The following is an 11,689-nucleotide window of genomic DNA, read 5'->3' as shown; positions in this document are numbered from 1 at the left end:
CCAAACATAGATGATTAGACCTAGGTCAATGCTTTCGTTAAGAATTTCTAGAGCTATATATTCATTTGTCTCATTAACATTTGTAACGATTGCTTTGAGGTAGCATAGGATACTATATATGTATGAATTTATACCCAACTACCTACCAAACTAAGTTTAGACTACGGACACCAGAACAATTAACACCTAACGCATTCGTCATAAACATAATATACGGTAAACTATGAACACCAAAACAACTAGCTAATGTATTCGTTATAAACATAAGACACGTGAAACCGGGCACACTCACCTTAGTATAGACATTTTTACGCTCACACGTAACAACGTAACAATATAACATGCATAGCTCCATTGTAATAAATCAAACGAAAACATGTCAATACGTTGTAAACTCCGTTAACCAAAAAAAAAAAAAAAAAAAAAAAAAAAAAAAAAAGTTAAAATGTAACGTTATCTGATGACCTAACCTCCGTACACAATTAACCATGGTTAAGTCCCTAAGATGGTTACATGGCAGCAAGTTAGGCAAACTAATCATGCACACATGACTGGCGCCATCTCTCATCTTCTCTTCTGCTCTCTCCTATAAAAGGTCTGTTTCATTCTGCCTTTTATCTCTGGCTCAATCTAAACTTTTCTTCTCACAGTTCCTCCATCTCCGGCCATCGTCTCTTCTCGCAGAGAAAATCGCTTCATTATCTTCCATTCTGCAGCATCGATCGCATTGCGATTATACTCGGAGACATCCATCGTTAACAATGGCGGCTCCGAGTTTATTCGCCGTTTTCTGTTTGCTGCTTGCTCTGATGTCGCCGTTCATCGATGCGAGCCAGAGGTAGGGCTAGGGCACGCATTTCCTGTTCTATCTCACTCGCTATAGCTGCATTAACAATTTAACAGTTAAACGTTAGGTTTCCGATAATGCCGACACGTTGTTGAAATTGATTTAGCTTAATCGAGATTAATTGTTTCGTATTTTTCAGTGCGGATGAAGCTAGGTTTCAGAGCTTGAAGAACTCGTCAATGGCGGACAGGCGAGTCGCCGACCTGTATTATTATTTACAGTCTCGACAGTCAAAATAGTCAATATTTTGTTTTCAATTTCTTAGATTTATTATATTTTCTGCAGGTTGAATGATCATCATTCTGAATCCAAACACGAGCACGCTGTTGACGATCCAGAGGCGGTTGCATCAATGGTGGACACGTGAGTTCTTCCTGATAAATAATATTCTTTCCTCTTTTATTATTACTCCGTTTGAAATTATATGTTTAGCCAGAATGGCTTGATTGTGATTCTTCATTTTCACCCCAAATGTTGCATGTGCTCTCCCCAGTCCCCCCCCCCCCCCTCCTTCCCCACCCCAACCCTTTTTATATATTTTTTGTGTGTATATACACAATATATATACACAAAGAAATTCCAAAGTTAGAGGTTTTATTTGATGATAAATTACATACTTTTTAATTCGTAAATTTAAACAAAGTTCGAGTTAAATGTAATTCAATTCAATGATAATTTATATGCATTTTTAGTTCGTAGTTTTTAACAGAGTTCAAGCTAGACGTAATTTGATAATAAATCACATGCTTTTTTAGTTCATAGTTTGATGTAGTCATGTAGGTGCTATTTGATGATAAATTATATGTTTTTTTAGTTCATAAGTTTAAATAGAGTTAGGTGTAATTTAATTAGTGATAAATTACATATATTTTAGTTCAAATTTCACTATCCCGATTAAATGTGTTGAGAAAATGAAGGTTTAAGGTGGAAAAACATTAACATTCATTAGATCCATGAAGTTGGATAACAGCATTAGATAATACTCCTGCATGAGGAATACTGCACATGCAATGTGGCAGTCGAAGGATTCTTTTAAGGCAATAAAAAATAGATTTAAATAATTATTTCGATTATATTAAAACAAATTTTTAATTTCACTATTTATTATGATGCGTCGAATGTTAACCGACCGACACGTTCTCATTGTTTTGCTCATAAATAATAATATAATAAAAAAAATTTATGTGACATAGCTAGCATATATGTATGTCAATATTTTTATTATTATAGATACTTCCCATTTACTCTTATAATTTTGATGATTTGTGTTAATATTTCGCATTTATATTACTTGTTTTTTCGTTGGCTAGTTGAAAACTTATTATTAATTATAACCAAATAAAATGACATTTGATCTGAAATATTAAATTTTTATATGAACGTAACCTAATGTTACTCTCCACATGTTGCTGTTTATTATATATAGGCGTTTTTTCTAAATTTGGTTTGTGTCTTTTTCATAGTTGTCATATGTGTCATTGACGTACATGCCAAGAGGGGCTTTATGCACTTTATTCTTGTTTGTTTGGTTTAATTAATTTTGGGTTTACTTATCTTTCGCTTGGATTACTTATTAATTCCCTATTAAAATCAGTTATTGACCAATGCCCAAGATCATATGGTGAAATGGCATCCACCCTAATTTTAGATTTATTATTCTGAGGACAACCTCAATTGAGATTGCCTACCAAAATTAATCTAATTTTCTTTTGTCATTAAATACCATATGATCGATCAAGTGACATTTATTAACTTATAATTTTATTTGTCATTGACCATATATAGCCATACTTATCTACGAATATTGCCTACCCAAATCAATCTAGATTACTTTCATTACATAGTTAAATATGATTAATTGACACTTAAAATATTGTGATTCAGACGATATGAAACTTTAGTTTAAGGTGTTATAATTTTGATTTCAAATCTAGATATTTGTTGGGACAATGTGAAGGTTTGTGAGGCTAACAAGATGGTAGGAAAAGAAGGTGGTATATTATGCATCATCATCCCCACCATGGTTTTATTTAGGTGTTGAAGGGATGAACCAGGCTGGCAAGAGGAATTATTTCATTAACCTCCAAAAAGCATACATCTGCGGTTGTTTCCGGCAAATCCAGCGTTGCTGACACATACCCATTCAACCTTATTTATTGTCTTTGCCTAAACACTGTACGATTTACCCTACCGACACCACGTGTAGATTCGTTTCAACCGCCCCGCATTTATTTTCCTCACCTCCCCCTCCTCCTCAAGGAACTTCCAGTACCACTTCCGTATCCACCCTATTTTTTATATTAAAAAATGGCTGAATGAGTAAAACATAATTATCATATAAAAATTACTGAATGAGTAAATCATAATTTTGAAATATTTCAAATTAAATTGAATTTAAATTAGTGGAGGTGATATAGACTCTTGTGTTTCAGTAAAGGCAGTATTGACTATATTGACTTTTGATATTTCAGTAGATTAAGAAAGTAGTTATGAAGTGCATTGTAACAGAGTCATTAGCAAAAAAAAAATAATTAATTGGACGAATTTAAACATTTTTGTCCATCTTATGCACATGTTGAGGATTAAGTAATTGTTTATGCAGGATTATTCGTAATGCTACGGAGAGGAGGAAATTGGGATTCTTTTCATGCGGGACAGGAAACCCCATTGACGATTGCTGGCGTTGCGACCGCAACTGGCAGCGCCACCGTAAGCGGCTAGCCAACTGCGCCATTGGATTTGGGCGCAACGCCGTTGGCGGCCGCGACGGGAGGTACTACGTGGTGTCCGACCCCGGCGATGACGACCCGGTGAATCCCAAGCCCGGTACGCTCCGCCACGCCGTGATTCAGGACCAGCCGTTATGGATCGTGTTCAAGCGCGACATGGTGATCACGCTGAAGCAAGAGCTGATCATGAACAGCTTCAAGACCATCGACGCGCGCGGCGCCAACGTTCACATAGCTAACGGCGCCTGCATCACCGTCCAATTCGTGACGAATATCATCATCCATGGCCTCCACATTCACGACTGCAAACCTACCGGCAACGCCATGGTTCGCAGCTCGCCGTCGCATTATGGCTGGAGGACGATGGCCGACGGCGATGGGATTTCGATTTTCGGGTCGAGCCATATTTGGATTGACCATAACTCGCTTTCTAACTGCGCTGATGGGCTGATTGATGCAGTTATAGGATCAACTGCAATCACCGTTTCAAACAATTACTTCACCCACCACAATGAGGTATATATAGTTACACTCTGATCTTCCCTGCTACAAACATAGATTAAGAATATATGCTTCAAACTTCCTATTTGTCAGCTATGATTAATGGTTACCATTTCTATACAGGTGATGCTGCTGGGGCACAGTGATTCTTACACCAGAGACAAAGCAATGCAGGTGACAATTGCCTATAATCACTTTGGGGAGGGTTTGATTCAAAGAATGCCAAGGTAAAAAAAAAAAAAAAAAAAAAAAAAAAAAACTGGAAAACTTGTTTAATCTCCTGATATGAATTCTATTTCTGAAAAGAGAATGAGAATAATTTTGTGGTAATATAATATGCAGGTGTAGGCATGGGTACTTTCATGTGGTAAACAATGACTATACTCATTGGGAAATGTATGCCATTGGTGGCAGTGCTGCTCCCACAATCAACAGTCAAGGAAACAGATACCTAGCCCCAGCCAACCGCTTTGCCAAAGAGGTAGATTCAGATTCTTTCTTGCCCTAGAAATGAGATTAGGAAAATATGTACTGATCTTGGTATGTAATGGTGAGGCAGGTGACTAAAAGAGTGGAAACTGGTGATGGTGTATGGAAGCACTGGAACTGGAGAACAGAAGGAGACCTTATGCTTAATGGAGCCTACTTCATTGCATCTGGGCGTTTGTCGTCAGCTAGCTATGCAAGGGCTTCTAGTTTGGCAGCGAAATCCTCTTCTCTGGTGGGTACTCTTACTTCTAATGCTGGTGTTCTTTCCTGTCGTACAGGAATGCAATGTTAACATCAGAAAACCAGAAAACATCACATTGTGGAAGTGGAAGGAGCTGTAAACAAACTCCTTTCACCAAACCATTGAATTCATCTTGTAATCTATAGCCAATTGTCTTTTTTCATCCCTAGTTCACTTCTGTCCCTAAGCCGATGAGCATATATATTCTTGTGGCCTCGTTTTCTATTGTCCCCGATGTCCATGTACCCAGTGCTCAACCTCGGCCTGTTTCATCTGGGAACATTTTACTAATCTGAAGCAGGCACAGAAGCGTTGTTTCATCACCTAAATAATCATTCCTATCAGCTGAAGAAATCTTTCCACCATTTCAGCATCAAATTTCTTGACCTAAACCAACCTGATGCTTCTTTGGTTGATAGGGACAGAATCTCATCTCGTTCCTTTCTTCTCTCATTTTGGCCAAAGTCAAGTGGATAGTATAAAATGCAAGGAAAAAAAAGAAAAAAGCTCCAATTTTCAGATTGTTCTCTTGTTCTTGCTTATAAGCTAAGATGTTTACTTCCAAGACTCTCGTGTAATCCTCTTATATAATGTAATTACCAATTTGCTTCAAATTCACATTGCCTCCTGTCTCAGCTCATTCTGTAAATGTCAGCCCAAGTGAGGTAATTGCTACTACCTCTACCCTTGCATACTAAAATTTGGTATGAAACTGATACTACAAGGGTTTGCATGTGGGAGGGCATGTGACAGCATTCTTACCTACAAGACATGCCATTTTCCTGCCACAAATGCCTTGCAGACTCTGCACCCCCATCCCATGTGAACCCACTAACACTCTGCACCAACATATTAAATGTGGGAAGCCTCATAATTTGAGATTCCATGAAGCATATAAGTCAGATACAAAGTAGCCTTAAAAAGCTATTTGTCTTTTTTCCTGAATAAAAGTTTAATTTTTACCAGTGCAATCTGAATCGAACCTAAACCAGTATCATAGTGGTAGGGAAGATGCTCTAGGCAAATTATACATGGACCATAGTCCACTTTGCATTGTAGACTCTGGTCCAAAAATAACCTTCAGATTCTGTATCTATAGTTGACACATTCTGTATCTGCAGTTGATAGTTTCTGTACCTCTAGCTATCATATTATGTGTCAGCAATTATCAAATCAGATTATGTATCTATAGTTGACACATTATGTACCTGCTGTTAGTGTTGCAAAAATCGGGCCTAGGCGGTCCCCAGACGCCTAGCAATTTTTTCAACCTTGCCTACTGTTGATAGTTTATGTACATGTAGCTATCATATTATGTGTCACAATTACCAAGTTATTTGTTTACATGTACAGAAACTGTTAACTGTAGGTACAGAATGTGTTAACTGAAGGTACAGAATTTTTGTATCAAAGTTCACAATGTAATATGAACCCTGGTCCGTGGTATAACATTTGGATGCTCTATGCAGCAGGACTATGACATATTCTTTGGGCTTGCTAAGTAAATGCCCAACTAAGACCTTCAAGATACAGTTAGACTACCCTGGCTGGCTAGTGGGTTCACATGGTTACTACTCACTACTGAGGAAGCCATCTACTATGTGCCAATTGTTATATTGTGAACCAAGACCCATTTGGGTATGGTGGCCCTGTCCAAATTATTTATTTACAACTAACATATTATGTATATTTAATTTATTTATAGGTACATACTTTATTAAAATGTACATAATATGTTAACTATAGGTACATAATCTGAATGTCTTTTGGACCAGAGTTTACAATGTAAGTTGGTCTTCATTCTTCATAGTATAATTTGTGCTTATGTGGCCTCTAAAAAGCTTCAGAAGCTCAGGCATTACATTTGTTTTTTTTTTGGTGAGGCATTACATTTGTTTTTTTTTTTTTTTGGTGAGGCATTACATTTGTTTTGCTTCATTACAATATTATATCCAATTGTAAAAGGTTTCAATACTGATCTACCAGAAGAATCCAAGTGGAACTTTCCTTATTGAGTTATACTACATGAACTCTTAAATTTTATTCCTTAATGTGGCCGATAAACTATTTTTTTCATGTGGGTTCCAATACAAATATTTACATCAAGATTTTGTGTGTGGAAGTAAAAGTTGAGAGTACACATAGTATTTTCCTTCCTTTGAAAGCTTTAAAAGAATGACCTACCAGCAAAACCATGACAGACAGACCCCACAGTCTTAATGCCAATCACAGTTAACACAGCAATATTCTTACTCTCAAATCAAGTCAGTACAAAACTGGTTCTTACTATGGAAGTAAAATGTATATAACACACCATACTACTTAAGAAAGGAAGTTGACATAGTAAAGAAAAGCTTCTATGACCAATTAAGTTCAAATAATAAACAAAGCTCCTATAAGGCTATAATCAATTAACTCTCCTTTAGGAGGATCAAATAGGCTTAGAATGAAATAGTATTCGAGTTTAATGAAAGAAAGAATGTCAGAAAGGTGTACCACTCCCGCTCCTAGTCTCAGTAGGGCTGTACAAAGCAGACCGGTTCCTAGGTCTGTTCTCCTCTAGTTGCCTCACGACTTCTTCCATCGTAGGTCTAACAGTAGCCACCGGGGCACAGCAACCCATTGCCAGCTTCAACGCCTGCACCAAACCTTCCTCCATTGGACTCCGAATTCCCTTCAACAGCTCCGCATCAAACACTTCCATTGTTGTTTCCTCCAGCACCGCAACCTTTACCAATGAAGGTAAATCGACAAATTCCCCATTTCTTCCGGTTTTTCCTGGTTTTTTGCCCAACAAAATCTCCAACAGTAGTATCCCGAAGGCATAAACATCTGTCCTCGAACTGCAATTCTTCATCTTTTGAAGTTCAGGTGCCTTGTAACCATCAGCTTTTGCAAGCAACAGTGTTTCTTCAGCTATAGATGGGACCATTATCTTGTCCAGCCCAAATTCAGTGAGCCTGGATACGAAAAAGTCATCTACAAGAACATTTTTTGACCTAACATTTCCATGGGTGATGGGTGTTTCTAAACTATGAATATGCCCTAGTCCTCTCGCTATGCCCAAAGCAATTTTGTGCCTCCTTGCCCAGTTCAATACTGGCTTACCCACTTTTGCTTCTGTATATAAACCAGACAGATCATAAGATCAATCAAAAGCTATAGGCCCTGTTTGGTAACATAGTTAGCTTATCAGCCAATTTTGACTTATTTGACCACTTTAGCTGTTTGACTTAGTTAAACAATCAATATGAGTGCTTAATTAATTAGCTTTTTGTAACAGCTTATTGCTCTAATATGCTAAAATTCAAAAAGCTAATCAAAGTAGCTTTTTCAATCAGCTTCTTGAGAAAGTCATTTTGTATGTAATCAGCTAAGAGCTAATTTACCAAAAATTTTTTTACAATCAGCTAATTTGACCCATAACCATTTTTACATTCATGTCATTGACTCTCAGTCAACCAAAAAGCTCAGGACTGATTATGAAGTCATAGAATGTAATAACCATTTTAATCCTCATTGTTATCACAACAACATTGAGTTTCTGCTATATATAACAATAGCAATAGGACCAATTCAAGTGTGTTATGCATAAATATGTTATTAGTTGAAGGGATAACAGAGAACGAGTGAATCACAGCTAAAGCGCTTACCATGTAAAAGATCATAGAGGGTTCTGTTAGGCAGATAGTCATAAATGAGAAGCTTCTCCCCTCTCTTCCCCTGATAGAAAGCCCTCAATGGAAGCAGATTCTCGTGCCGGATTTTCCCCAGCTGCTTGATCACTGGCAGACTGGAACTTCTGTCTTTGCAGCTTCCTTCTCTCAACAACCTCAATGCAATGGTTCCTCCATCAGCTAGCTTCGCCTTATAAACCGTTCCATAGCTAGTTTTCTCCATGACTTGCCCGGTCGCATTCAGGACATCCTCCAATGTCAAATGCTCCCCTCCCTGAAATATAATCAGCTTACCCTCTCCACCATCACCCCCACCATTTTCCTCATCCTCTAGTTCTTCAAAATCCTCATCTTCTTCATCGTCGTCATTCCTCCTCTTCTTCTTCCCCTGGAAATACCCAATCAACAATGAGGCCAAAACCACTGCCCCAGCCATCAAGCCAATCACAATGCCAGCAATGGCACCAGGGCTCAGTCCAGAGCTTCCATTGCAGGGTCTCAAAGGAGGCCCACAAAGCTTAGGACTGTTGCCCTCAAAAGCCTCCATCCCAAACTTTTTTGGTTGCTCAAAATTTGGCAAAACCCCACTGAAGTTATTGTAAGAAAGGTTCAATTTCTCAAGGTTTAATGCACTTAAACTACCAGGAATTGGGCCAGAGAGCTTGTTATCACCTAGGTCAAGCTCTTTTAGCCCACTAAACCTAGCCACAAATTCAGGAAAATCCCCAGAAAACGAATTGTGACCTAAATCCAGAAACTGCAGATCCTTGCAGGTAGCATTCGGTAATGCGGGCTGAGGGAGATAACCAGACAGAGAATTACCATGAAGGCGAAGAGAAACAAGCTTTTCACAGAGGTTCCAGATAGACGCGGGAATCGATCCAGTGAGCATATTGCCGCTCAACTCAACATCTGAGAGAGAAGAGCTATAGCCGAGCTCAAGAGGGATGGTTCCAGAGAGCGCATTCACTCCTAGATAGAGACTCTGAAGCGCGGCGAGCTCCCCAATCTCTCTGGGAAGGGTTCCGGAGAGATTAGCGGAAGGGAGCTGGAGAGATGCGAGGCGGAGAGAGGGGTCTCTGTAGAGAGACAGATTGGTCCATTGCGGAGACGAGAGATCAACGCAGAGAAGAGAAGAGCCATTCGTAAACGCCCATTTGAGCCCTCGCCATTGACAGAGAGGCACGGCGGCGTTCCACGACGATAGCAGCAAATTCTCCGCGGCGTTTCCTTGCAGTGAAGGCTTGATTTTCCGGAGAAGAATCTCGACATCCGACGGCGGAGCTAAAGCATTGGATGAGCTGGAGAAGAGTGTGAAGAAGAAGAAGACAATGCAGAGGGGAAGGAAGGCCGGAAACTCCATTAACAGACGAAAGAAAAGTACAGTCTGAAAATGAGAAGTGATAGTGGGAGTCAGGAAGGAAGTAGATAGCCGTTTTTCGATATTGGGAAAGCTGACAGACTATTCACAACTTCGCATCTCCGTGAGGGTGCACCTGCTCCTGCAAATCTCTACCGTTAGATAATTCATCATCATCGTTAATGCATCAGACGGTGATTACATGACAAGCTGGTCTAATCCAAATGGTAAAATGTACTCCATTAAGTCTGAACGAAGAACATTACCAACGATATGGGGAGGTTCGGAAACAACTCCGAATAATAAGGTACAGAAGCGATTACCTAGCTAAACAGATGAGCAGTCTTATTTTTAATATCCATAATAATAAGATGAAATAAAACCCTTACTGCAATTGCCTCATCCTCCTTGGAAGAGAAAATACACTGTCGTTGTACCCCCTCCAGCGGCAATAAACTTGCCTTCTTCATCTCTCAGGATACAGTGTCAATGATAAGTTTCAGGTAGCCTAGATGAGATTTCTTCCATGTTGCACTATCGTCCAAAGAATTAGAACTTCTATTTAATGTATCATTAGATGCTAACCAATCCTGCAGATATGTCTGCTAAGTCATTGAGTTATCATGATTTATATCCTCTAAATGCTCTGTTAGGCCGGAGTGTGAGGCCCTTAAGGTTGGAAATTCAAATTATGTCTAAAAATTTATTTTAAAAAAAATATCAAATAGAACATTAGACTTATCACTTTTGCTAAAAATGTGAAATTTGAAATAATAGTATGAAAATCATGACAATGATTTTTGTAATTTATTATAGAAAAATTCCATCCCTAAATTATGAGATATTAGAAGGTGAAGATTACTGGTTCCAGGTGCTGGTGGGCCCTTGAAATAAAGTAAACAAAGGCGTGAGATGGGCCCAGCCCATAGAAAAAAGTAATTATTGTGTATGGTTGTGAACCATAATAAAAAATATATTTTTAATATAATAAAAATATACTATTCGTGTATTGAATGTATATTATATAAAATAATGTACTTTTAATATTTAAATAATATTTTTTTGAATATAATGTACATTTTTAATATATTTTTTAAAGAAAAAGGAGGGGTACACCCATGGTCAATACTGACCCTCACATTAGTATTTTTTTTGAAGAGACCGATTTCATTTACATTTTTAATATATTAAAAGTATATTATTTGTCTATTAAATATACATTATTTGATAATATATTCCACGCACGCACCGCTCTTATGATTGATAAAAGAATCTGATAAGAGAGAGATGGAGGACTGCAGTCACTGCCAAACTGAAAGCGACGAGCGTGATCTGACTTTTCTTTATTTCTTTTTATTTTTAAATTTAAAAGAAAAAAATTACAGTGTTCACTTCAAATATTCTGAAAAGGAAAAAAAAAAAATACTCCGTAGTATTTTTGGGGACATCTGTGTTTAGCGTGCTGGAAACACATTCATTAAAAACATTTTTTTAGGACTTTTACTGTCCAATAAATAGTGTACGGAAAAATCGATTATTTACAGATAGTAAATATGGAGAAGGATTGGAAATTTGGAATATTATTAAGAGAGAGTAATTTTAACAAATTATTAAAGTTGATTTACTGGAAAAAATTTATGCCAACAAATTTTTTTATGTAATTTTTAAAATTTATTTGTATGTATTTATTAAAAATTATACAATTGTTTTAAAATTTTATAAGCATTATACATTAACATTAAATTACTCTAGGTTGTGTGGAGGAAGAGTACTTTGAAATGTCATATGAAGTTGGTTAGTGAAATCAATCCTTAGGTGCAAAGCATAAAGAGCGGTGTTGTTCTG

The 11,689-nt window shown here is 37.6% G+C and overlaps 2 protein-coding genes across 2 annotated transcripts; one reads left to right on the top strand and one right to left on the bottom strand.

The window, feature by feature from the left end:
- Positions 1–611: 611 nt before the first annotated feature.
- Positions 612–5,484, top strand: LOC109173885 (probable pectate lyase 20). The gene is made up of 7 exons (XM_019323226.1): positions 612–838; positions 987–1,037; positions 1,133–1,210; positions 3,450–4,092; positions 4,201–4,304; positions 4,420–4,558; positions 4,637–5,484. Exons 1-7 carry the CDS (start codon positions 762–764, stop codon positions 4,856–4,858), a joined length of 1,314 nt encoding a protein of 437 aa, XP_019178771.1. The 5' UTR covers positions 612–761; the 3' UTR covers positions 4,859–5,484.
- A 1,549-nt stretch (positions 5,485–7,033) lies between these two features.
- On the bottom strand, positions 7,034–10,117 carry LOC109173778 (putative kinase-like protein TMKL1). The gene is made up of 2 exons (XM_019323078.1): positions 8,461–10,117; positions 7,034–7,927 (listed from the first exon to the last, which is right to left on the bottom strand). The coding sequence occupies exons 1-2, from the start codon at positions 9,845–9,847 to the stop codon at positions 7,290–7,292; spliced, it is 2,025 nt and encodes a 674-aa protein (XP_019178623.1). The 5' UTR covers positions 9,848–10,117; the 3' UTR covers positions 7,034–7,289.
- Between the last annotated feature and the right edge of the window lie 1,572 nt (positions 10,118–11,689).

Source organism: Ipomoea nil, unplaced genomic scaffold, assembly GCF_001879475.1.
Source record: "Ipomoea nil cultivar Tokyo-kokei standard unplaced genomic scaffold, Asagao_1.1 scaffold0482, whole genome shotgun sequence".
NCBI lineage: Eukaryota > Viridiplantae > Streptophyta > Magnoliopsida > Solanales > Convolvulaceae > Ipomoea > Ipomoea nil.
The sequence above is the reverse complement of the archived record's forward strand: the minus strand, read 5'-3'. Positions and strand labels throughout refer to the sequence as shown.

What these genes read in the sequence shown, in the direction of transcription:
- LOC109173885 (XM_019323226.1), top strand. Translation starts at nt 762, where the DNA reads ATGGCGGCTCCGAGTTTATTCGCCGTTTTCTGTTTGCTGCTTGCTCTG. An exon ending in GTTGCATCAATGGTGGACAC is followed by an intron (nt 1,211 to 3,449) that starts GTGAGTTCTTCC and finishes TTGTTTATGCAG; the next exon opens with GATTATTCGTAATGCTACGG. An exon ending in ACTTCACCCACCACAATGAG is followed by an intron (nt 4,093 to 4,200) that starts GTATATATAGTT and finishes ATTTCTATACAG; the next exon opens with GTGATGCTGCTGGGGCACAG.
- LOC109173778 (XM_019323078.1), bottom strand. Translation starts at nt 9,847, where the DNA reads ATGGAGTTTCCGGCCTTCCTTCCCCTCTGCATTGTCTTCTTCTTCTTC. An exon ending in CCTCTATGATCTTTTACATG is followed by an intron (nt 7,928 to 8,460) that starts GTAAGCGCTTTA and finishes GTTTATATACAG; the next exon opens with AAGCAAAAGTGGGTAAGCCA.